Here is a 26289-nt window from a genome sequence, read left to right on the forward strand (position 1 = left end):
TCTCTTCAGCCTCCCAGTCATGTTGCTGCTCCCTATATATTTAACTTAGCCACTATGTCAGAGAATGGCCTGGGAGAATAACTTGTCCCGTGTGTCTCCATTAGTAAACAAGTCCTCCACATCCTTCACTCACTTAAGTGCAATGAGCATGCATTTCAGCCAAAGCTCTCATTTAAAATTACTTATATTGCACCCCAATAAAATAAATCCTTGAAACAATAATGAGAAGTGTGGCAGTTGTTACCCTCCTGAGCTGTTCATGGTAATTGGTCACAAGGGAAATGGGTTTGGAGCAAATCCTGGTCTCTGAAGGGTGTGCCTCTATTTAAAATGCTGTTTATGGATGACAACTAGCCCACTTGCATGAAGGCATCTGGTTCTCATGGTGCAATTGAGCAAGCAGCCGGGATTGGTGGTGTTAGGCTGGGTCTGTACTGCTGCCCTCTCATCAGTGGAAGGTAAGATTTGGGACAGGGTCACCATCTAGTGGCTGGTCCCGATAAAGGACACGGGCTGAATTGAACCAGGACATTTGATGTTGCATATCGGTGGGGAAAACGAGCTGCCACACATGTAGTAGTTACTCTGTGCCTGGATGGAATTATTTGGTAGCTGCAAGTCTTTTCACTGTGTTGTTTCCTCAGCTTAGCAAATGCATGTTTTAATCTCTGTTTTAATCTCTGTTTTTCTGCTCCTTGACTCGTGCAAAGAATGCCTTCTGACATCTCAGATGTAAAGTCAATGTCCTCTTCTGCTTCATGCCTTGCCTTTAGGCCTATTCTCCCTTGAATCCTTGAGAAAATGGCCACAGAGTAAGTGATAAGATAAAGAGTATTCGAGTTAGATATGTATGCATATGGGCAAATAAAAGATCAACTTCTCTTGTTCCCATTCTGATTTGTCTGCCTTTATAGGACCTCATCCCATGACATTTGGAAAAGATGTAGGTGATTTTTGCCTGTATTTATGAGTGTTCTTGCACCTGCAGACAGTTTGTACCACACTAGAGATGCCAGGGAAACACAAACCAGTAGCTGCTGGCACTATACTAGTCCTTGCAAATCTCAGCCATCTCTGTTTTCCTAACTACCAAGCTAGTTTACATTTTAAAAATGCAAACAAAAACAGCAAAAAAAGCCAAGGAAAAGAGATAAATACACTAATAATTTGTGATACATTCTTAGATGCATTTCTTGAATACTCAAACACAGCAGGTTATTATTTTAATTATTTTTTTTAGAGTATCAACTAAAAGCCTGGTTTCCTTCCTTTCATGAGGGGATGTTTCCTCCCTCAATTTTTTAATCATGTCAAATTTTGAGAAGCAGTACATATGTTTTCTCCTCTTTGTATCATGGCATGGCTGCCATGCTTATCTTACCAAGATTTATATCCTTGTCTAATTTAGCTTTTCATAAATAATTACAAATCACTCATGAGACCTTGCCAACTGCTCCAGTCCCACAAAGTGACCTGACCTGAAACCCCAAAGTACTGAGAAACATTCATCTTGGAGTATTTTCATAGGCAGTGCTTCAAAGGAATTGCGGTTTAAAAATATGCAGCTATTTTGGTGACCACTTGTGTGGGATAAAGTTCCCATCAGTAATAGCAGGACTGTAATAGAGCTTCAAGGAGAAGGGAGGAGCTCAGGAGAGCAGTCACAGCACCTTTTGCCTCATTCTGCTCAAGAAGTAGGAGTCTGCAGCAGTAAACAGTTGACTTCATTAACTTAACATGGACTGAATTTGCAACAGAAATGCTGTAAATTTCAGATAATTTGCAGAGGGTGGGAAGTTCTTCTGGCAAGTAGGCATGGCCCCTGCTCAGTCAGGAGCAATGTTCTTTATTTTCTGTCCAGGTGTGAAGAGTGGCTCAGCCATATAACTGGAGAATGGTGGCTTGAAGGAGCAAAGATAGGGATTGGGAAACACGGGGCTGCAGGTGTGCAGCGTGGAGCTCTGCTCTGAGCAGGGTGTGCAAGTGGCTCTCGTGTGTGGAGCCTTAGGGGGTTGAAGCTACACATGCAAGAGCAGTTCTGAGCAGTTCTGTCCATCCAGCATTTCTGTTCAGTGGCTCAGAGGCATCTCATCCTCAGGGATGGGAATGTAACTACACAAATTAAAGGAGATACACTTAACTTGGAATGTCCTCTGCTACTTGGCTAACAGGTTGTTTTTTCCTTTAATATGGGAAAAATTGTGCAGGGTGGGTTCTTTTTTTCCTTTCTAGTTCTTCAGTGAAGAAAACTTAGCTAGAAATGTTACAATTGGAGTGATAGGGCACCTTCTCTGAAAAACAGAGGGCTTGACCCTCTTACAAAAGGCTTGAAGTGATAGCTCACGCTAAGGTTTGTCATGGCTTTTCTAGTTGAATTTGCTAGGATGGTTCTCCAACTTTATTAGGGAACAGTAATAGAAAAATACAGACCCTTCTACTTGTTTGCAAGGGTATTATTAGTTGAAATCACAATGCTCTTATGTCCTAGTAGAGGTATGCATTTTTAATATTTCGTGAAGCTGTTGGTTAGTCCATAAATCAAAGCTTCTGTCTGAAATGGCTGTGGTACCCTAAGTAGAAGTCAAAAGACTGACAAGCTAGGAGTGAAACACATGAAGAAAATGGTTTTTAGGTATTTTGTCAGCAACTGAGAATGTGCTTGTGGTCTTATATGCTAACTATGTTCTGGTTTGGAAAGCCTAACATTTTGTAACACTGACTTTTAGTATATTTCTTATAATTGTCAATAAGATATAAGATTTTTTTTTGTTCATGTTAGATGTGTTGGGCAAACACCAATTTTTTTCAATTTCAGTGTATCAGCAAATGAAGATAAGATTTTTGACACTCTCTGCTATAGACTCCAGTGTTAGTGAGCTGTCTTGGAATTTGCAAAACCTTAAGGAATTATGTTCTTTCTCACTGACCCTTGGACAGTCTGGTTTCTGTAGCTTTGCTGGTGGTTGGGGGCAGCAAGGGAGGAAGCTAGTTCTTTAAAGATTTTTGCAGTCCTCAAGTACACAGCTCAATATGGCTACTAAAATTTGAAGATGAGAGTAAATTGAAGTCAGAACAACTTGTTAAATAGAAGAATCAATGAAATTGCTTTTACTGCCATTGGGAAATTAAAAAAAAAATTGAAATTTTACACTTAGTGAATGAAGGTTTTGTTGGTTCTTTGAATCAAAGCCAAGACTGTCTTACCTAGTTTAAATTTCTTTGACAAGTCTGGCTGAAGCACAGGATATAAATCAGAGCAGAGTGGATTTGTCTTCATTTCACACCACCCTCGTGGAACAAAGTCCAGGAACTGGTGTGTAAAACCAGACCTATCTATTCCCTTAAATCTGTTCTTCTGATCATTCCAAAAGTTGGGACAAGCTTTTTGTCTCCTTAGTTGGACCTAGGTAGTGAAAAAAACCTTAGTCTTCTCTTTTTCCTCATTCCTTCCAGTGGGCTTCTGCAGATTTGAAACGAAAATGCAGCAAGATGTTTGTTTAATGTCCTTTATATTCAGGAAAAAATATCGCAGAACTTTGTTGCTGCTGTTAGATAGTGTTGTAATGCAAATAACTCACTGTATTTTCCTGCTTTCACCTCTTTAGCCCATTTCTATGCCTCCCTGCGTTTTGTTTTGGTTTTCTGTGATAGATTAAAATGGATAATGCCTGCCTGTCCCTGAGTTTTGCTCCTCTGCTGAGATGAGCAGGTAGTTGAAGAACTTTTTCAAAGAGGATAGATAGAACAGTTTTTAAAATTTTCTTTTGTGTGTGTGTGGAATGCCCCAAAAATGGATGAGCAAGAGAACCCTTCATTAAGCACTGACTGTAAATTTCCCACTAGATAAAAAAAAAAAATCCTTATCTATGAGACCTCAAAATCCTTATCTGTGTTGGGTTGGGCTCAGTTGACATTGCTGTAGTGCATCTGTGGTACACTGGCAGTACCTGTGCCACAGAGCACGCACTGCCCCTTATTATCCATGAGGAAATGCAGTGCAAGGTACGTAAGATCTGATGCGTCAGCTTTAGTTTGTCTTCCAGGTGACTTCTGGCTAGCCTGGCAGCTTTCACTGGGCACTTGGTGGTTGCTGAATAATCCAGTTTGCACAGTAGCTGTTTGTTCAAGGGAGCATTTGTTAGTTTTGTGGCCCCTCAGAGGTGGCAGTTGTAATGAAATCCCAGATATGAGATATTCCAGTGCCCTGTACTGAGTTGTTATGTTTATTGGGAAACAGCTGCAGTGGGCACACAAAGAACAAAGTAAAAGTACTATCCTATTGAACATCATCCTGTATGTTGAGAGTTAAGGCACTACAAACTTTGCTTAGTGCAAAGATTTTAATCTGTCTTGGTCCCAGCTACAGTCTGCTCTGCAGATTTCAGTGAGAATTAACCACAAATAATGCTTGTTCTTATTCTTCATACAGAACTGGATTTCCTCTAAATAAATACCTGCTTTGCCATCCCATTTTACATACCTTCACTATGTGTGAGACTTAGAATAAATTGAGAGGAAGGTTGACCTGGACTTTTGTTTATTTTACAAGATAACTTATGTAAACAGATTTGTGTTTTTGTTGTTTGTTTTTTTTTTAAGTGGACGATACAGCAAAAATGCTGCGTAAAGTTGTCTATAATTTGCATTCTTTTTCTCTCCCTTATGACAGTGATCCGAGCTAAAGTGGTGGGGAAGAAGCTCATGAAAGATGGACCCTTTGGAACAATGCGATACACGGTCAAGCAGATGAAGGTATGTTTGCAGACATTTCCCATGGGCTAGGAAATATGGTAAGGAATCTAATTAACACATAATAACAAACACTTTGCATACTTAACAGCACCTCCACTTTTTGTACTGGCCATACAGAAGGGAAGGAAACCAGCAACTGGTAGAAACTTGCCTGAAGAGGGGAAAGGAGCAGGAAGAGATCATTCCTGACATACAGTGCTGAATACCTGAATTCTCCCATTATTTTAAGATTTCTGGTAGTAAAAGATGCCAGATGGTCTTCTCTAGGTACTGAAGAAGTGTTTTGTGTTCAACATGCACAGTGTTAGACTGGAAATGCCAGCTTTTCCATGCAGCACATTCATTAAATCCAAGAAGGAAATTATGGTAGGGGGTCTGCCAGCCTTGGGAGAGTGCTCATTTCTCTTCTTTCCTTGCTTTCTTTGTGATCAATAGTTAGGATTACAGCATTTTTTCCATCTACAAAACAAATGAAAATCATATAGTGAAGTCTTTATATAAAGCTAAAGAGAGCGTTGTAGCTTTTAAATACTGTCGGCTTAGAAGAGCTGTGAAGTATTGATTCAGAGATGAAAAGAGGTACAACTACACCAGTTGCTCGATTTCTTTAGTTTCTTTCTTCAGAGCTCTAATTCTTTGCTGCACAAACTGCACTGAACCTGCTGCTTTGGACTTGGGTTTTTTTCTTAAACTGCCCCCTTGTTATGTAATGCTAAAAATCAGCCCTAGATTGTTTTTCTTGGCAATGCCATTCCAGTCATAAGACTGGTTTATGTCTTTAGGAAAAAAGAAAAAAAAAAGAGAAAGGGAATGGAAAAGCTTGGCAGAGACTGCAGAAATCTGAAACATATTAGACAAAGTAAAGGTTCAGAAAAAAACAGTCACTTGCTTGCCTTGTAACAGTAACTCTCTTTATAAGGCAGTTTATAGCTAAGCACGAAAGCCGGGAGGAGGAGACGCAAAGCCTGTTTCATAAGCTGTCGCAAAACCATGCACGTAGCCAAATCTGGTCCTAGCATGGCTTTTCCACAAGAGTGGAATGCCTGCACTTTGAATAAGAGGGCGTGAGGTGCTGGGCTTGTTGACTTCCTTAAAAACCTTGAAAATTTCTCTGCAAGATTCCAAAGGAAATATATATTTGTAAAAAAACCCAAAATAAACAAAACAAACCAACAACTGGTTGTGTTGGCAATAATGAGATAATACTGCTTTTTTTTTTTTCTTTTTTTTTCTTTTTTTTTTTTTTTTTTTGTTATGGCTGTTGTTGGCTTCATCAAGCTTGCAGCACTCTGCCTTTCTTCTCAAGTTTTGTCACTCTCCAGCTCAGCAAGTGTACCCTGCTTCACAAAACTACTCAGTGTCTGCATGCTGCAGTGGCTTCATCAGCTTCTCTTTCTGATTTCATCCTGGTCTGTCCAGTACCACTTCTTTTCCTCCTTCTCAGCCAAGAGTTTGGTGCTTTCTGTCTAACATATGACCATGAACTGTGATCTAGAATGATGGTAGTCCCTTGAAACGAATTACTACCCTATTTACCACTCAGAACAGTGCCCCTCTTCTAATTCAGTCCCAGCTGTTTTCATTGGGTTATTCTGCAGCACGGGGCCTTTCTGCAGGAGCATTTACATAGTGTTTTTTAGGAAGTTATGTGTCCAACAAAAGCAAGAGGGATTTTAAAAAGGAAATCTTGTGTTGGTCAAACTGCCCTTATGTCTGCTGCTTAGATGGTGAGCTGGTGGGATGTTGCACTGGACATTTAACTGTGACCTTTGGCAGGAAGGAACCTGAAGCAAAGTGCTCAGTAGGACTGGAATGTCCGGAGGACAAAGTTCTTCATAAACAAACAAACCAACTGCCTTCTTTGGAAACCCTGCTGTCTTTCTGCTGAGCTTAGAGACTTCAGTATAAAGAGGGATTTAGATCCATACAGTGGGGGAGTTCTGAGTGACACAGCAAATTTTTCCCTTGTTTACTCCAATGAAAGCTAACTGTCCTCCTGCTGAAAAGAGAACCAAGGAGGCCTATGGCTCTGCACAGCTGTATGGGAACAACTCTGAAGATAAAACTAACACGTCAGTCTGCATAAACCCTTCTGCACCTGCAGGTGAAAAATAAACGAGCCATTTAGTCTGTCAGTGTGTGCTGAATTGCCTGTGGAAAGCACTGAATGCCTTAAAGGGCAACAAACCATCTCTGTAGTTCTTTCACAGGCTCCTTGGAGTTTGTGGGTTAGATTCTTGATCTCACTAATATTCCTGAACTCGTTGCTGCATTTCACAACTAAACCAACCTTGGGCCTGGACTGGAGCACAAAGTCAGCCCACAGGGACAGAACAGTACTGGGCTTTCTAGAGTTCAGGTTTGTTGTCTGAAGAGGCCTTGTGCTTTTCCAAGCAATCTCTGCCTCTCCCCCTTGCTTTCTCAAATAATATAAGAATACTTTGAGATCACGTGTCATAAATGTGCACAGGACTGATCTAACCCCTACATGTTCTGTGATCTTGCAGTGCATTCTGAGAATGGCCCAAGCCTATTTCCAGAAACTGCAAAGGAAACAAGGAGATAAGATATTTCTCCTCCATGAGCACAAACAGTCCTGGTTGACCATGGCAGCACCCTGCACAGGCTGCCAGAAGCAAGGAGACTTTCCTTGGTTTGTTGCTTATCTGTAAAATGAGTCTGTGGGGGGAAATGTGATAGTCCCAAGAGGAAAGAAGTGGGGTAGGATTAATTTAGTTTAATTTTAGACAGACTAAAATGAGGTGTTGAGTCTTTCCTGCTCTCTTGTCAATGGGTAGAGAGAGGAACCACCAAAGTGTAATTCAGCCCACAAGTTGTAGGCAGCTATTTTAGGATGGGCTGAGTTGCTCTGGAGGTGTCTGTTCTTGGCATTTGACTAGAGAGGATGCCTAATTCCTGTGAATTGCCTATATTTTAGGTAGCTGAAGGTTAGGCAAGGTGTGACTCCCAGGTCTTGGTATCTAGTGCAACCTCACAGGGGAGGTATAGAGGGAGGAACATCATGAACAGTTTTACAGGGTGAAGTCGTTTAAGCAGCAGGAACCACCACAGGATTTGCCTGTGCATTTCTGAGGCAGTATGGGGGCTCCTAAGGGGAATGCTGACACAGATGGAAATAGAGCAGCACTAGCAGACATCACCATGTCATGCTTGCTAATACTTTATTCCCTGTTATTATGCTTCCAAAAATACACATTTGTGGGGACAGGAGAACTCTGAGGGTAGCAGTTAGGAGAGAGGCTAGCTTTATGGGTGGGTTTCTTCTGACTGGTCTAACAGCAAGACATTTTGTATATCCAAAAATAATGTTCAAGGTATTGTTTTATTGAATAGTGGGCATCTGTAGAAGATTCCCCCTTGCCAAACTTTCTTTTTCCTTCCCTGAGAACCAAGGTCCTACTGGTGAATTTTATTCAGTCATCAGAGGGTGTGGGAGGCCCTGACTGCCCCAGCAGGGGTTCAGTCAGCATGACAGTGGCTCCCATCAACATGGATCACTGAGGGCTGAGTAGAAGTGCTTTTTGGGAGGCTGAGCATGCTTTCTTTAGCAGCCCTGACTGTGGTGGCCCTGATGGTAATGTGAACAGGAAATTAGCTCCAGGAGCTGAAAAACAAGCCCCAGTTCAGCATCACTGGCTACTTCCTAGGCAGTAATGTTGGGCTTGATAGCTTAGAAGATGAGAAAAGTGATGACTAACAGTCCTGTAGAAAGGACCTGAGCAGCTTCCCAGGGGAATGATTAGGGTAGCTCATAGCCCTGTGGGCAGCAGGAAGAAAGGGCTCCAAGTGTACCTGCTCATATGTAGACCTTACAACAGAGATGCTTAATTAGCCCAACATGAGCTCAGCACTGTGAGTGACCGATCCCTTGCACTGCCATGCACAGTGTGCAGCTCTCTGCAGTGTTGATAATGCACTGCCTGGAGGGACTGGGCAGCCCCAGCTGTTATCTTAGCTCATTTTATCTGCTTAGATACTGTTACCTGAGCTTCTTGGTGTGACACCCACTAGAAAGGGGTCTGGACACGTGACCTTTATTCTATGTGCCTTTCCTCACACTACCCTTGGGAAGGAAGAAACAAAAGTGTGCTGAGGGCTAAATAACTCATCCAAGGACAGACAGGATGCTTGTGCCAGAATCTAGATCTCCAGCTCTGTTGACTGGATTGGAAAATCTGAGTAGGTAATCTGATACCAAGAAAATTGCAGGGATAAAGCAGAGATTAGGTAAAGTTCACTTCTTCCATCTCCATTGAAAGACTTTGGCCATTTATGGATACAATATCATATTTCAAGCATGATCTATGAGTTTTTGTTGGTATAGTAGGATTAATTAAAAAAAAGTACTTTGCTTGCATATTAGCTGGGTATAGAAGAAAGGCATCTTTAGTGTGTCTTCTACTGCACCCAGCAATGCTGTTACTGGGTTGTGACACTGTTACAAGATCATGCTGATTAGGGGAATCTAAGGAGAAAAAAAAATTACCTGGCTAACATTCCATAGATACTCCAAAGATAATTTGGCCTATCAGCATAGCAGAATTAGTAGTAATTTTTTATGGTTTTATATTAAGTATTTGGGCCTAGCATAAAGTCTGTTAAATTAACAGATGTTCTTCCACAAAGAAAAAGATTTGTTGTTTTTAAAGGAGGTAAGGGCATGGTGAAATACCCTAGAGTAATAGGAGACTTAAAGGAATAAAATGCAACCTGGAGAAGAATACTACAGCTTAGGTGACACAGCAGCAAGGATCTATAGCTCTGGGATTGTTTGGGATTTTTTGGTCCTCTTTTGCCTAAATAATTAATATTTACTACTAAACTGAACGTGCTGTCTATCAGTAAAGATGAGAGAGAAAAGGATAGGCTGGGAAATGCCAAGAAACTGATTCTCTCTGACTTGTATTATTTCTTCTTTAACTTCTAAATATTGGCCATTTGTGGAGTTGGCAGGGAAAAAAGGAAAAAAGAGTGACTGAATGCTTTGAAAAGACAAAAAAATATTTAAAGATTAAATTCTCAGGAAAATAATCCTCTGTGTTTCAAAAATAGGATATGTTTAATGGGTCCAATGTACACGTGTAGTGGTTGTTTCATTGCTATGCAAAGACTTCATTATGCTGCTAACAGGTGGACATGAGTTTCTCTAGATTGCAGCAGTAAGACCAGGTCAGATGGGGACATGTGCTAATTTCTGATTGAATCCAACTGCCTGTGTATCTGTGGGCTCATGTTTCGATTTAAACTGAGCTGGAAGAAAGATTATGAAGATGGAGGAGGAGTGCAGAGGAATTATGTATACATGATATTTTCTTTATGGCGCCCATCAGTATGGGACTAATTTTAGAAGATGGTGTAGAATTCAATGTCTGCATTCATTGCGTTAGAGAAACAGTAAGTCCTTGCTGAGGTCAGCAGGAGTTGCGTGTGCTACGCGTTTGAGAAGGAGGTGTCTGGCTTGATGACTTAGATCAGGCGCCAAAGGTTTGAAACTCTTACAGCAACAACACTGGAAAATAGGGTAATTGTTTAAAAGAAAAACCCTTTAGTTTGGAAGAAATTGTTTAAATCACATAGAGAGAAAGATTCTAAGCTTGAACTAATTTTATTTCTCCCTAATTTTGACCTTTATAAGGGGGAAAAAATGTTCAGGATGTTGGCAGAGCCTGCAGCATTGGCACTTTGTTCAGTCAGTGCCACTGGAACTAATACGAATGGGAAAAACTGGTCCCTGTGCTGAATTGCAATGGCTTATTAGCAGGTGGTTTTTCTGCTTTACCAGCAGATCTTGTAGGGAGACTTCCATGAGACAGCCAGTGTCATTATTCCTTCACTCTTGTAAAAACTAGAAAATTTATTGCTTACCACCACAAACTAGGAATGTAGATTGTAAAGAACCTTAAGTGAAATTTGCCCTCTGAAGATGACTTTTTATTCTTTCTCTAGATGTACAGGGGCTTCCAGATAATGCCACATGTTCAGTACATCTACACAGAAGCCTCTGAGAGTCTTTGTGGAGTCAAGCTGGAGGTCAACAAGTACCAATATCTGATTACAGGTAATGGACCTTGTACTTCTCCATAAGCAAAACTTCTTCTGTTTTATACACACACCTGCTAAGGACACAGGCAGTGGTGTAGATAGCTCTGTACACAATTTCCTAAGTGTTAAGATGGCTAACAGTATTCTGGTGTTCAGTACTCTACTCTGAGTGACTCTGAGAGTCACTTCACTCTCTAGATGTCCCTCTCTTTCCTAAAGTGTGTCTTATACCCAGACATGCTGTGACAAGTATGTTTTATGACAGTTCATGGCTCTCAATTTATACCTGAGCTGGCATGTCTGTCACAGGGAACTGGGTGCTACTGGGCTGTGTCATAAATGGAAGGTCATTTTTGGAATGAGCTGGAGAATGAGATGGGGGGGGATGCAGGGGGATGGACATGTGTCAGTTGCCAAGTCTTGTTTCTAGGGAAGGTGTCTAAGGAGCAAGTTAATTTGTTAAGAGGAGCTGGAGAGCATTACTAAACTGCATGTTGCTGGTGGTGCTCTCAGCTGGCACAACACTCCTGACTTTCAGAATTGCTGTTATCTTGCTGGCCAGAGATTCCTGAACTAGTTAATAAAAAGAGAGCATTTGCTGAGCAGTGGCTGAAGCCAAACATATTGAGAACATTAGCAATGTCAGGAAACGAGAGAAGTGCTTGAGCTGAGAAGTGCTAACTTGTGACCATGTGTCTGTTTTCAAGGCCGGGTGTATGAGGGGAAGGTTTACACTGGCCTGTGCAACTGGTATGAGAAATGGGACCGGCTGACTCTGTCCCAGCGCAAAGGACTGAACCACCGTTATCACCTGGGCTGTAGCTGCAAGGTAGGTGTGTCTCTAGGGTGGCATTCAAGCCCAAGAACTCTGTTTCCCCTGGCTGGTAATACTCAATGATGCCGGAGAAGAGCCAGGAAGAGAAATGGAGGACGGCAATTTTTATAGAGAAGAAGTAAAGTTCATTTACAGTGTTGAGACAGAGAAGAGACAATCAAATAAAAATGCAGAGTCTGTGCCTTTAATACCTTGTTGGAGTTAATTGGGGTTGGGGAAGACTTTCAGAATCTATGCAGAATCATTTGCAGGTGAATGAAATCAGGTACCAAAGGCTTGGCAAGATATGTCCAGCTTTTTTCCTGTGTAAACATTTTGAGTACTTAAAACCCCACAGCCTGGCACTGGAACTAAGACTTTTGCATGTGGCGTCAGGCCTGCAAAAACATAGACATAAGCTCAACTTTTCTGCACCTGAAAAGCCCTTTTGACGACAGAGTTAGCTGTGTGTGTGAAGCTAAGCACATGCTTACGTGCTTACAGAACTGAGGCTGAATTTTGTATTAATAAGCAAGGTTTGAGGCTGTGGAATTTTGAATCACTTGTCTCTGTTAAAAAGACATATAATATAATGTTGTTTTTACATGTAGCCTTACCTGATTTCTCTTTCCAATTGCAGATTAGGCCCTGCTACTATTTGCCCTGCTTTGCCACCTCCAAGAATGAGTGCATTTGGACAGACATGCTCTCCAACTTCGGCCACTCAGGATATCAAGCAAAGCACTATGCCTGCATCCAGAGGGTGGAAGGCTACTGCAGCTGGTATAGAGGATGGGCACCTCCAGACAAAACGATAATCAATGCCACAGATCCCTGAGCAGCTTTCCCTTTCCTTATCTCCCCTCTCCCTTACTTGTGGCTGATCTTCCTTTGGACACTAACTCTTACCAGATCGTGATGATGACAATGAAATTAGTGCCTATTTTCATGCAAATTCTAGCACTTCGAACACTTAAAAAAGAAAAGGAAAAAAAAGGAAAGGAAAGAAAAAAAGTCTGTGCTACCTTACTGAATTTTTAATCACCTTTTCCATTTTTTGATACCACTCATTCTGATCAGACAACATATGGGAGCTTACTTTTGCACACCAGAGGGAAAAATGGGAGGGAAAAAAAAGGAAAAAAATAAAAGAAGATGGAGCTCTTGCTCTGTTACATGTATCATTAGCTGTAGCAATATAATCTCTATTTTTTTAGGAAAACAAAAATCTAAAAACTATGCCAATTAGGCACTGTATTCTTCTATGCGCTGGCTTCCCATCACCCCTCCTCATGCACTAAGTGCTGAAAATACATAGAAAAACCTATTTTAAGGGAAACAGATTTCATTAATCAGATTAATCAGGCAAACGAAGGAAAATGAAAAGAAACCCAGCCTAAACTATGGACAAAATGACATCCAAAAGAAATCCTCCTCTCTAGGAGAGGTTGGCAATGTGATTGACTCCAGCAATGGGAGACTTTACCTGGTGTGTCTGACCACATCATCTGGTAAAAGCATTGTTGACTGGCTGTCCTTGCTAATTCAGTCACAGTGTGAATGCAACAGCACATTTGAAGTTCTGGCTTTACCCAGAACAAAAGAGAGTATTTTGTATTCTTGTTGCTGTTTCAAAAACAAAAAACCCATCCCCTATTTTCAGGGAGGTAAATGCAACTACAGCAGAGCATAAGAAGGGTTGTCCTATCCTGTTTTGAGCAGCGTTGGCCCCTGAAATTTCTGCAGCTTAGCTTCGACAGGAAAACCAGCTTGTGAACACCTTAAGCCAAACAGATGCAACAATAACAACTGTAAATCAATCATGTGCAAGAGGGAAAGGGGAGACTTGCTAGAACTCATATTATTAAAAGAAATATTGCCAAAATAGTGTTTTGCTGAACTAAGATGTATATACACATAATGACATAAGCTATTTTTGACAGGATGTGGAATTTTTTTGGTGTTATAAACAAAAGAATGGTTTGATTGTGTTTTAAAGACAGAAATATTGACATTCCGAGTCGGTGAGTCGCTTTTAAGATATTGAAGCTCCAGTGTATCTGCAGTAGTGGCTACAGTCATTGTTTCCTCTGTAACTCCTTGCACCACGGTTCCTCCCCTGCAGCTACAATAGCTGCGTTTGTTTATATGGTGAAAGGAAGTGTGTGTGTGGGCTAGGCAAGGAAAAGTGGTCTTCTAATAAGTGTTGTCTGGGATCATAAAATTTTCAGCTGCCCGGAGGATTCCTTTTGTGTCAAGTGCTGTGTTTTCCCCTAGGCACTGTTAAGCATAGCCCTGTGCATGTGCTCATACCATGTCCTGCAGTCATGTGGGAGGAGAAGCCTTACTGTCTTGTGCTTTGCTGTTGACTGGAGAAGTTTTTTTCATTCTATTTTGGTTTTTTATTATTAAGAAAACTATAATATAATTTTTCTTATCAAATAAAAGTATTTTAAGTTTTAATGATGGTGAAGAAGGGGTGCTGACAAAATGCGTGACTTAAGTTTTGGATGGGGAGGGCTTGGGCAGGGAGAAGATTGTGCTTAACTTCATTTTTGTATTATTATGATTATTTATCTTAAGTTTCGATATATCTTCCGTTCATTCCACTTAGAAAGCAGAGCTGCCATGAACAGGAAAAAGTTGTTGCAGTGATTCCAGCTTGGGGTAATACAGCATTTTACAAATCAGTGACCTCAGTTACTGGAGAGTTGTTTAGAACCACTTTGCCAAATGGAAAAGAATGGGTGTCTGAGATGGGCCCTGATGTGTTTTTAAGTTCCTTGCGTGCTACCAGAGCTCTGCCAGATGTACACCCTCTGAAACACGCCATTTTCTGGATGACTTGTTGCAGCAAAAAGCTTCATTTTTAGCATGAACTTTGAAGGGCATTTTCACAGAATTGCTGTAAGAAGTGCCCAGGTCTGCTACATATATTTTTTTTTCCCAGCAGCTCTGAGTGGCAATGCAGCACAAACACATTGAAAGTCTATTCCTGTGATTTAGATTTGGAACATTTCTCAGAAGTCCTCTTCCCTGTGACTACTCCTAAATAATGGGTTGGAGATGAGAGGGACAGTAGGGTGCTTCATGACACCTGTCACAGGACCAGGTGGTGGTTCAGAAAATTGTTCCTTTTGGCAAAATATGGGTTTGGGCTTTGGGCCCAGTGGAACAATCTCTGTTTGACTTTTGCATGGCTGACAAAATCTGTGAGGGTCACTGGGGGCAGAATGGAGCCACCCTCAGTGTCTGCATTGTTTGGAGTTGCAGGATGTGGCCCTCCTCAAGCTCAAGGTGACTTGGCAAAGCCAGTGTCTCTTTGAGCTGCAGCCACTTCTCACAGCTTTGGAAGGCTAAACAAAAATGCCCCTCAATGCAGTAAAGTGTTGATTTGAATTTTCATTAAACTGCAGCTTTGCATATTTTACCTGTCACTGATTCATTTAGCTAGCTGAGACATCACAGTATTGCACTCAAATTATTGTGAAAATATTTGCATTCTAATACTATCAGGACTTGTGTCCCTACGTAGGATATAATGTAGCTTTGTGCTTTGTAAACAACAAAACAGCAGATGCATTACCAGAAAGTGAAGCATATTCCCACTTTGTTTTGCAGACAGTAAAATGTATCTGAGATGCAGACAGCTAGACTGGCAAGGGCAGAGGTTTGGTGGCAAATCTTTGCCCTTGCTGTGTAAAGAAACAGTTGTTAAGGCTTTTCAAAATGTGAAGCCAAAAGGAGGGGGAAGAATCCAATGAAAATACATTTCTTTTGGGAAGCTTCTTTATTCTGTTTCTGTGGATGCTATCAGGGACATGCATTTCTTGGGCTTGTGCTTGCATTAAGGACCTGCCTGAAGGCACTCCTGAAGTAGAAGCCATTACATGGATTGAAGAGGCTCTAAATTGGACTCTAAGACTTCTTCCTTTCTGTCAGCTCTCCTTTCTTCTGCCTTGCTATGTCACTTCTGCCTGCCAATGGAGATGTCCTGGATTACACACACAGTCCCTGCCACCATGCTTTAGACACACAAACATTATTAAAAATACTTTTAAAAGTGCATAGCTAATATCTAGACCGAAGCTGTTCAGTTTCCTATGCATATTTTTTCCCTTACTTGCTATAGAGTGTTTTCCCCTTTAAAATGACAAAAATAGATATTGAAGGTTTGGGAAAGGTTAGATTCTATTTGCCTTTTCCAAAATGGAGGGGGTAGAGAGTAGGAGGAGATCTGTGCATGGAGTTTCTTAAATAAAGTCCTCTTGTGGGAGGCTTCTACCTCCCCTGTATGGGAAAAAAATGCCATTTTAAAGTCTCAATTTCCCATGTTTTGAAGAGTTACGTGGCCCTTTAGGTAGGACTATTCTAAAACATAAATCTATCATTGTATCCCATTTATACTTGTCAGAGTGAAATGCTAATGGGAAACATACTGTTGTGTTTTTACAGTAAAGACTGTTGGAAATAAAGGCCTCCATGAGAACAGGTTTCCATCCTTGCAGGTGTCTCTGAAAATACTGCTCGCTTTGTAGCTTCAAAGGACAGAACACAATTTAGGGAACTGCAAAAAGTTTTGGTTTTTTTTAGAGTAAGTGACTTCTGGGGCTACCAGTCTCGAGAAAAAAACATAAAAACCCACTAAACATTTGCTGCTGTTTTGCGTGTACTGGCTTCTCCTTCTCTCTGACACTGTCCTTCCTTCATAGAGCCACTCTGCTGTTCCTGATAGTCACGGAAACTTGGGGAGAGAACCAAACCCATGTGAAAAATCTTGTCCAGAAGGAATGTATTTGTTGCTAAATTTTCTAGCACTGTTTACAGATTTCCTCCATGTTATTTATAAATTTTATATTCAGTGAATGTATATTGTCTTTTAAGGTAATGTTGCATAATGTTCACTTTTTATAGTGTCCTTTTATTCTAAACAGTAAAGTGGTTTTATTTCTATCACAGACATTCTGTCTCTGCTTCACTTATATTAGTTTTCGTTGACTTCAAATGTACACAAATGGATTTGCAACTGGATTTCTTAATTTCCTTCCCCTTCCTGATACCCTTTTATTGGTCCCAAAGGAGATATTCCACCTCTGGTAATTCTTGTGCTTTGGCAAAGATCCCTTCAGGAATCCCCCCCTCTTTTTAAGAGCTTGTTCTCTCTAAGAATTGTTATTGTGGTCATAAGCCCAGGAGAGGCGAAAAATCCATTTTGAAGTTAATGACTCCCAGTTGTTAATTGGCCATAGGAGGTCAGTACAGAGCAAGGCACTCATTAGGGCTGGCTGTAGCACCAGTAGGTCCTTGGAAGAACACTTACCAGATTGCTCTTATTTCCAGAAAACTGAACATTATGGGGAGGTCTGAAAGGTGCATGCCCATGGCAAAGGGAAGAGAGGTTCATCTTTTCTGCTGTGAAATGTCAGAATCTTGTGTCCTCTCTTTAGGCTTACTGTTTAAGGCTGATTTAAAATACCCTGTTCTCGTGGGAAAGTAGCTTCAGAAAAAGCATTTTCAGATAAGTTAAAATGCTCACAAAAATGGACCTCCTGTTAGAAACCTTCTTTATCTCACGTTTTACTCTTGGAAAATATAGTCTCTACAGAGATGAAGGAATGAAGGAGGTCTTTGAATCTGTTCTCTGTTTAATCCAAAGGTTTAGAAAGTAGACTCTGGAAAATTTTGGACATAGAAGGATGAGGGTCTCCTGTGTGAGAATTTAAGTGCTTAAAGTGTGTCACATTGCAAAGAGGTAAAACCATAGCACTCGTTATAAACACTTCCGGGGGTGACCCATCAAAGGAACACACTGAGTTTTATGAGTGCTCACTGGTACAGCTTGGAAATACCTCCAGGAGAGTGAAGAGAAAGAGTGGTAAAAGAGGATCAGTATATTTCTATCTGACAAATGGAGAAGCTGATGCACAGTGGAGAAGCAACTTCCACAGGTATTTGGTGATGACTGTAATGCAGCATGCTTGGTGTAGACACTTGACCTCTCAGACACTCACAACCCAGGATGCTGTGAAGATGCTCCCAGAAAATACATTTATAAGTTGTGAAGATTCATTCTGTGAGGCAGACCACCCCTGTCACCTGGGAAGGGCTGACCTGAACTTGCCCAAGTGGATTGTTGCTCTGTAAATTGTTGGGAAGTGACTGATTTAAACCAGATTACTCAGGCTTGCATGTCAGCAATAGTGCTTGTGTTCATATGAGATTACCTACAGTTTAAAAGGCTTCCTGTACCCTTTTGGAAGTAAGTAATAGCATCTCCAAGTAGGTGATTAGTTACAAAGATGGAAAATAAGTGAAATTAAGATCAGTGCTAACCAATCTACTTTGCTGGTACCAAATATATCTACATCTGCAGAACCAAGAATCAGATAGCCAGACAAGAAAAATGTGCTAAAAGTGCTAACTTATTTGCAATGATAACCTTTATCAAGTCTTCAAAAAATACTGTTCCTGAAATGGTGGTCCAAGTCACAACTGTCCCGAAGTATTACTTATGTCACAAAATCGACTTCATAAATCATTAGTAATTAAATGCAACAGCTATGTGACTACTTAATCTTATAAATGTGCAAAACACTGTCACATTGTTAAAGGACTATCCATTTCTTTATGTCTTAAATGATAATATAACTTCATGACTGTACTTACCTCCACGATGTGCCTGTGAAGCATGGAGGTGCCATAGTCTACACAGCGCAGGTAGAGAGACAGTATTGGAACAGAGAGGTGAAGGACTGGCATTTAAAATATTTGAGTACCTAGCAGGCAGCAGTGGGATTTTTCACAGGAAACTAGAGGATCATGTATCTACACCCTGTTTTGTGTTGTGGCTGGCCCACAGTTGCAACAAGTGTGTGACAAAAGACAGGATTGAATATTTTTGAGCCTTAGTTTGACATCTCAACAACCGTCATGTTCAGGCTGGCAATGCTGCTTGGGTTCACAGTCAAGCCTGGGAAATGAGCTCAGCCAGCCAGTGGTCACAGAAAGGGTCACGGTTCATACAGGGTTTCATCAAAGCCTCAGCCATGTAGGAAGAGCCACTAATTCATGGATGTAAGTTGGGAGCAAAAACTCACAAAGGACTAGTCTTTCCTTTAACACAGGGAAAAAAAGAGCCATGACCAGCTGTAAACAAAGCCCCTCTCTTTGCCATGTTCTCCAGGACTAAAGGCACCTATGCAGATTTCTTTGGAAGGTGCCCTGAGAGTTTGGTACAGTGCCCAGCAGTCACACAGGGCACTGAGTGTTCAGCTGTTGACAGAAAGACCAGACCCCAAAGCACTGTGCAAAGAAAACATGAGAAGCTGAAACAAACTCTTTTAAGAACGCCAGGTTACCCCGAGTACCTTCAGGTTGATAAATGTTTCATGGATGGTGAGCACGTGACAGACCAAGCAAGCTAACATTGTGAAACAAACATCTCATAGGACCCATGTTCCAAATTGTCAGAATATTTTTAAACAATTCCATGAGTAGGGAAAATCCACTTTATCTGAATAGAGTGATTCTTTGCTCTAAGGGATGAGCTTTTTGCTGACTGTGTTTTAAAATGGAATTCTGCTTTAGTTTTGAGCCTTTGGGCCTTTTTGTACATTTTTTCAGGGTCCTTACATGACCTAGGGGAGGGCTGGGCAAGAAAGGAAAGAGGTTCCCAAGCAGTGCCTTTTGCACAGCACTTTTTAGCTAGTATTTTTCTGTAAGCAAAATTCAGACTCTTCCCAGCATTCCTGCCACCATTTCCCGGGTCCAACTTGCATCTGTTGTCTCCACCTCACCCATAGTGGCATCAGAAGAAAGCAAAGTTACTCACCATCTGCTTATGGCTTGGGAAGAACGTTTGCTCCACCAGGGGGAACTTCTCAGGGCCCAGCGAGTTGAAGATTTTGATGAGTTGAGAGAACTTGGGGTGAGGGAGGGGGAACAAAAAACAGACACAGTGGATGTCAGTGACTCATTGTGCAACAGGCAAATGCTTGCAAAATGTTCTGATAGTGGTGAAGGAGGTGAGAGAAATGTTATCATGTCCTTCCCACCTTGCTTTCTTGACCTGAGAGCAGCAAGAAAATATGATGCTGCTGTATTTATTCATGGCCAAGCCAGCCTATGTACACAAACCTGGACTAAGGGAGCACAGAAAGGATTCAAGAGCCAGAAGGGAATCAGTTTGCATTTACTTAGAGATTACTATGAACAAGATTTGCATTCAAAATGCAGCTGGGGAGAGGAGCCTTTCTTAGTAGAGGATAGAGCCAGGAAATCAGTGCCACCACTCCCATCAGAGACCAAATAAAACAAAGCTGTCCCTTGGATCTCTTCCTCACAACCAAATCCAAGCAAGGCACTTTGTGCTGGAGGGCAGGAGAGCTGCTAAGGGACAGTGATTACAAGAGGGTTTGAGTGTCAGACCAAGGGAGTAGAGTCCACTGTTAATCAGAACTGACATTTATAGTGAACCAAGGGCCCCCAACAGCCCTTCATGAATGATGAAGAGAGAGGGGTTCATCTGCCTGTCCCTGTCCCGTCTACCATGAGGTCTGAGGGAGGCCCCACTCTGTGAGGGCAGTATCTAGAGAGCAGTATGACATCAATGGGGACAGCAGCCACTGGCATTTCACACACAAGGAAGAACATTTGTCATTGTCCCCACCCATCAGCATGAACTTCACCATCATCACCACTATCACCATTATAAACCCTTTTACCCTGCAGGGTTGTACCCAACCAGACACAAAGCTCCCCATGGTAGGACTGAGTTTTGATTTCTGTTCAGGTTCCAAAACCTTGAGAGAAGTGTAACACATCACAGCAAATTCCTGCTCCACTTCAGCCATCTGTGAAGCAAGCAGACCATTCTGTACGTTCTCTGCAGCCTCCCTGTTCAATCCATCATTCATCACACAGAGAAAAAAAATCAAAACTATAAGGGGGAAACCTAATAACCATGACAGAAAATGTTTCTGAAGTAGGGTTCATATACCAAAGAGAGTAAGAGTGATGCATATCCCAGAATCTCAGGAGGATCTTAGACACAGCCCTGCTACCACAGTGCTGAACTGGCATGACTTGAAGTGGTTGGACTGGCAGCCACATAAGAGAATAAAGTGTTTGGGAATTGGTTCCTGCTGAGCTGGTAGATAGATCTGAGTTCTCCATTGAGTCCTATTCATAGCGTAGTTTATAAATTGAATTCAGTTTCCAAGCCCCTCAGAATCAGGCAAAATCAAGTTAATTAATAAAGGTCTCCACCCTGGGCCAAGTAAGGACAGATTTTAAGTCTTTGCATGAGTTTCTCAAGTTGCCCATCAAAGGTAGGGATGTATTAATCTTGAAGGAGATCTCTGTGTCACCTAAGGGAAGAAAACAGACATCTAGGGAAGAAGGGAAAGAAAAGAAAGCTCCCTTTCTTCACAAATGCACTAGCAGCTTAGTCTTGCATGTTCTGAGCACTTCTGGGCAACAGCTGGAGCCAGTAAATGCACTAAATCACAACACCAAGGTTACATTGCAGATAGAGAAAGGTACTGAGGATGTTTTCTGCTGAGTAGCCCTGTTAAGGCTTCTCTCCTGGTTACTGGGCTCGTCTAAGGACTCCAAAAGAATTGCTACATAAGAAGTTGAAACTTAATTTGCTGGTGGAGAAGAACAACCCCTTTGAGAGTTAAATCTTGGCATGCAGTCACTGTGAAAAAAAATTAGGCTGCAAGGTGTGTGCCAGACCCAGGCCAAATGCTGAAGAGGCAGCTGCCAGCAGATTTGCAGACAAATGCAAAGAATCCTTTCCCTAATCTCGTAGTTGAAAACACAGCATTTAAAGAAAATCTAGGAAACATCAAGACGCAGCATATCCCATCACTAACACCACCACCACCCTCACATGCATCAGCAGATAAGAGGAAAAACTCCCAATGTAGAATAATTATTGTTGGCAAGGAGGGTATTGATGTTGTGAAAGGAGGAGAGCTTGCTTCTCTTAACTACTTGCACTAGCCCTGCACATTCTAGAAAAGAAAAATAAAGCCCTGTTTTGACTAGCAAGGTGAGCAAACAGGGCTTAAAAGTTAAACACAATGAGCCAGAGACAGAGAGAGAAGGAAAAACACTCTGGCTGAGAACAGCCCATGCCCCTTGCTGTGTGTGCATGCAGCCCTGGTGAACCATGGACATTGTGATGTTGAGGCAATGTACAGTTATCCTGGGAAAACAGCTCAAACAAAATAACTGGAACAATTGTGCAGCTGATAGACAATGTTCTGACTTGCTCCTTTTGAAGCATACAGCTCTTGGCTGTTGCTGAAATAGTGAGTGTTTCAGATGAGAGATTCAGACATCTGGGAGCCTCGTCACTGGGCCAAGCCTGCAAAAAGATCTGACTTTGGTATTGCCCCTCATGGGACAGTTCCCTCCCATTTTCTCTTTTTTTACCAGTTCTCAGGGACAGGATGTTGACAAAGAGACTCCCATGTTAAGTGGTGCAGCAGCCTCTGAGATACCTGATAACAGAGCTCAAGTAACATTTCCCCATGCAGATGGGTAGGAATGTTGTTGTCAGCAGCTCTGCTAGATATAACCACACCTTCCACATGCTGGCAGCAGTTCTGGCTTTCTGTCTTTCCACTGGTTTTAGTGAGATTGCATCCAGACCACAGATAACACATGGGGGAAGGCAGAGCCTGGTTTAAGGTACCTGGAACACGCAGGCAAGGGAAATGCCTTGGCCTGACTGTTTGGAGAACAGTTACATGCAGGGAGTCTTTACAGAGAAATTAAAAGATCCATTCAGAGCATCTTAAGGCCTTTCACACATTTTGAAAGTGCCTAGGTCATCAGGGAGCCTATATCCCTTGACAGTCAATAACAGTTTGGCTAGGAGTCCCTGGACTCAGAGGGGACTGTCAGAAAAACTTCATGTTTTCTGCTGCCTTAAAGATGCAGAAGTTGCTTCGCAATTACAGACGTTACCTGCATGCAGTGTGAGTACTACTCTGAGCATTCTTCCCACTGTATTTTGGACTGCAACTTAGAATTCTAACACAGAAATTACTATTGGTCCTTGAAGCAATGTGCTTAGTGTGCTTGTAGTATTATTTCTCAATAGTTCTGGGATCATCTTAGATTTCTTAGATGTTTCTCTCAGAGTGTGAGACTCCCTGAATACTTTTTTCTTTTCTCTCATAAACATCTAATTCAAACTGTGCCTGTTTTAATCTTAAAAGAAATTTTTGTATTGCAGAACTGGAAACCTGGAAAACGTCATTAAAAATGGGGCTGCATGTTTGAGTAAACTCAAAACCAAACTCAGCTGATTGTAATTAGAGTTGCTGAGAATAAAATGTGGTTGCAAACTGCCAAGGAAAAGCAGTCTCAATTTCGTCCCCTTCCACAAAATCATAAACATTTCTATGAAATGGAACTGTTTTTGGAGAAAATAAAAAATGAGAGTGAAAAGCACATTTCCCAGGGGTATTCAATTTCATTTCTTCATGCATCTCAACTGTTTTCTAGATCCAAAAAGTTTCCAGTAATCTTTGTTATGCAGATCCCTTATTTCAAGATGCTTGTTTCGCAATCAAAGTGGAACGTGCACCAAAGTGTCCCTATCTCTCACTTCCCAGCTATCACAAAACCAAAATTTTCTGATTCTGCTGCCAGTGAAGCTTTTTGCCCTCAAATACCCCCCTGCAATCTCTCCATGATCTTAAATACCATCTGAACGTTTCTCATTCAATGCAATCTTAGATTGCTGTGCATGTTGCAATCACTGGTTTGGGGGTGATGGGTGTGCAGGGGCAGCAAGGAAAGGAGGCACTCTGAAAACCTGTTTAAATTGTTTGCAAGTGGTTTCCTTGACTCCTCTGGGAAGGCTGTCTGTGCCAGCTGTATTCCCTGTGAGGAAAGCATGGCACAACCAGACCCAGAGTAGCTAGAGCCAAGCTGCTGGCAGAGCCAAGTTCTCCCACACTGCCTTTCCAGCAGTGCTTTTTTTTTTTTTCTTCCTTTTTTTAATGTGCTAAGTTTGTTTGCTTCCTTTTATTTTAGATGCCTAAATATAGGCCTTTCGCATCTTGAGGCCCCTTCACACCATCAGAAACATAATTACAAGGCATGAGTTGTAAAGTGTCAACTAAGCCCTGACTGACTTCACCCCAAAATCAGATGGAATGGACCACATGGCAGTGTAAATGTGGAGGCTTTTTGTCTGGTCATCAGGGCCAATGCACTTGTGTGTAGGACCAGCTGTCAGAAACAGTGAGGAGGTACTGAGCCTGGAACTGAAAAATCAAATGGAAACTGAGGTCAAATGTGCATTGCCCACCTATACAGTGATGGCAAAGTGAGATTGTTCTCACTACCCTGATTATTGCACGACAGCATTGTTGGAAAAGACAAGATCTTTCTTTTGGTCTCAACAAACCCCACAAATGTTGTAAAAGGGGTGAAAACTGAAAAGACTCTGTTTATTACACCGGTACCATTTTATTAAGAAATTACTTAAATCCAACACTGCCCAGTCATGCAAATAAAAGTCTGAGACCTCATCTGGACTTGAGCTACCAACCAACACACTGAGGACCACTAGGATATTTATTCCAAGGAGAAAAACAACAACAAAACCCCACTTAATTAGGCGATGAGGAAGACAGCTATCATTTGCTATAAAAATTCCATCTCACCCCAAGCTCAATTTGTTCAATGAGTAAGGGAATTCCTGAAAATGCATCTAAAAGTTTTCCATGGAAAACTTTCATATTGGAAAGCCCTATCTCCTTCTCACATCCATATAGCTGTAGTTTGCTCCTTTGAAGAATGCAGGGAAATTTTCATTCTGGAAGCATCAGTGATCAGAGAACATATTTTGGGACAAAACTGCTCAGAAAACACATACAACAATTCCAAAATAGTATCAGGATCTGACTTCCTCCTGCAGGTGCTGCCATGGACAGCCTTACTTTTGTGGCTCATGGCCAAATTATCTCTCCAACTCTCCTGCTTCTGCAGCTACAGCTGCCTTGGAGCTGGTCATAGAAATCGACTGGGGATTTGGGGCTGAGAAAATACAATGATAATATTTTTCAAGGTTTTCTGAGATTCTCATGTGAACTTGACAAAATTTAAAGAATGGGTGAAGGGAGCTTCCAGTGCAAAATATCAAAATATTGCCCTGCCCTCATCAGGAGCTGACCCAGCCTAAGTCTTTGCAAGGTGCAGTATTTCAGGTTCAATGAACCAACACTTTACGATAATACTGAATTTTGTTCTGAGACTGTTGCAGAACTACATGTGTGGTGATTTGACCCTGACTGGACTGATTTTCTCTACTTCTTCCCATGTGGGTCCTTCCCACGCCTTACAAGAAATCTAGGTGCTGCTGCACTATCAGCTCTTGGTGATCCTCAAAAGGTGATCCTTTTGAGTCTGGGACAAGGGAAACATCCTGCTCAGGGTGAAGAAATGGCATCTTGATACAACTAGAGGCTGATAAAGAAGTAGTGCTGGTAGGTTTTTTCCTCCAACGACTCCCACCTGGATTCCTAAGGTTGTTTAGATTTTAACCTAAATAGACCAACTCCTTTGAAACTCCTGGAAGGTGAGCTGGGCTTTCTATTGGTGCCAGAGATCTCCTGTGCAGTGCTGACATGCAGCAGAGCTGGATCATCACTTACCACCCAGGGCTTGCTGCAGAAGTTGTAGATGGAGTAGAGGGAGTTGACCGTGTGGACGCCGCCGTACTGGAGGCCGATGATGAGGCTGCGGAAGTCTTCCCCCAGAGCCATGCTGTAGGCGTGCTGGCGGATCAGGACAAAATCCGGCTTGAAAGACCTGGAAGAGGTGAGGAGAATGGTGTTTTACTTTCAAATGCTCCAGAAGCACTTCTAACCACTCCTTGTTTCTTTACCATCTTCCCTTTTCTTTTCACTAACACCGTGTTGCTCTTCTCTAGGGCCTCTCAGGGTGTATTGCTTGTGTTATAATGTAACAAACCCAACAAAACCCCCTAGTCGTTTGAAAAAAAGGAAAAATCCAACGTAGCTGCAAGTGTGAGAGCATAGAAACAGGCCAAACAGATTTTCTGCAGTTTCCATGTCACTCAGGCATGCACAGGAACAAGCCACAAGCAGAGCCAAGGGTCATAAATTCACTGGTGGGGGGATTCTCTTTTCTTTCTAAAAGCTTGGCCGTACTTGGCAAGCTCTTTGCAATGTGCAACGCAGATGAGGGAGCAAGTTTGTTTCCTGACGATTGAGCTCTGTATTGAAGCAATGCCCAGTGGGTGGGAAGATCATAAGGGATTTCAAAAAGCTCTCATACACATCCATACATTGACACACATTCCCCCTTTAATGAGTTTACTACATACGCAGCACATCCCAGGCTCTTATGGCTATGAGTCAACAAGTGAAGGGCAGGCATAGCAATGAAATTAATCAAATGAGTAGAGCCCCTCATATTCTGCTGTGACTTGTGGCATGGACTTCCAGAATATTATTTAGCAAGACTGGAGCTTGGACTCCTATGGTTCAACAGCAGCAGCCCTCAGCTAATGCACAGGAAAGTGAGGCCCTTTCTAGGTAAGCCAACAGGCAATGGATTATCTTTCAAGCAGCCAGATTTTATTCCTTGCTGACACTATGTCTTCAAAG

The 26289-nt window shown here is 41.8% G+C and overlaps 2 protein-coding genes across 6 annotated transcripts in view; one reads left to right on the forward strand and one right to left on the reverse strand.

Moving 5' to 3' along the window:
• The window catches only part of TIMP3 (TIMP metallopeptidase inhibitor 3), a 37646-nt gene extending 21055 nt beyond the window's left edge, over positions 1 to 16591 (forward strand). The window contains exons 2-5 of the mRNA XM_071422737.1: positions 4670 to 4752; positions 10720 to 10831; positions 11523 to 11644; positions 12270 to 16591. Of these exons, the coding sequence (XP_071278838.1) occupies positions 4670 to 4752; positions 10720 to 10831; positions 11523 to 11644; positions 12270 to 12467 (515 nt within the window). The 3' untranslated portion in view covers positions 12468 to 16591. The remainder of the gene's footprint in view (positions 1 to 4669; positions 4753 to 10719; positions 10832 to 11522; positions 11645 to 12269) is intronic.
• Positions 1 to 26289, reverse strand: part of SYN3 (synapsin III) — a 193278-nt gene that overhangs the window by 109437 nt on the left and 57552 nt on the right. For all 5 annotated transcript variants that reach the window (XM_071422733.1, XM_071422734.1, XM_071422729.1 and 2 more), the window contains 2 exons: positions 25312 to 25468; positions 19461 to 19550 (listed from right to left, as the gene is read on the reverse strand). In XM_071422733.1, the coding sequence (XP_071278834.1) occupies positions 19461 to 19550; positions 25312 to 25468 (247 nt within the window). The remainder of the gene's footprint in view (positions 1 to 19460; positions 19551 to 25311; positions 25469 to 26289) is intronic.

Source organism: Agelaius tricolor, unplaced genomic scaffold (assembly GCF_023055355.1).
Source record: "Agelaius tricolor isolate 1412-34295 unplaced genomic scaffold, bAgeTri1.0.p SCAF_3, whole genome shotgun sequence".
NCBI lineage: Eukaryota > Metazoa > Chordata > Aves > Passeriformes > Icteridae > Agelaius > Agelaius tricolor.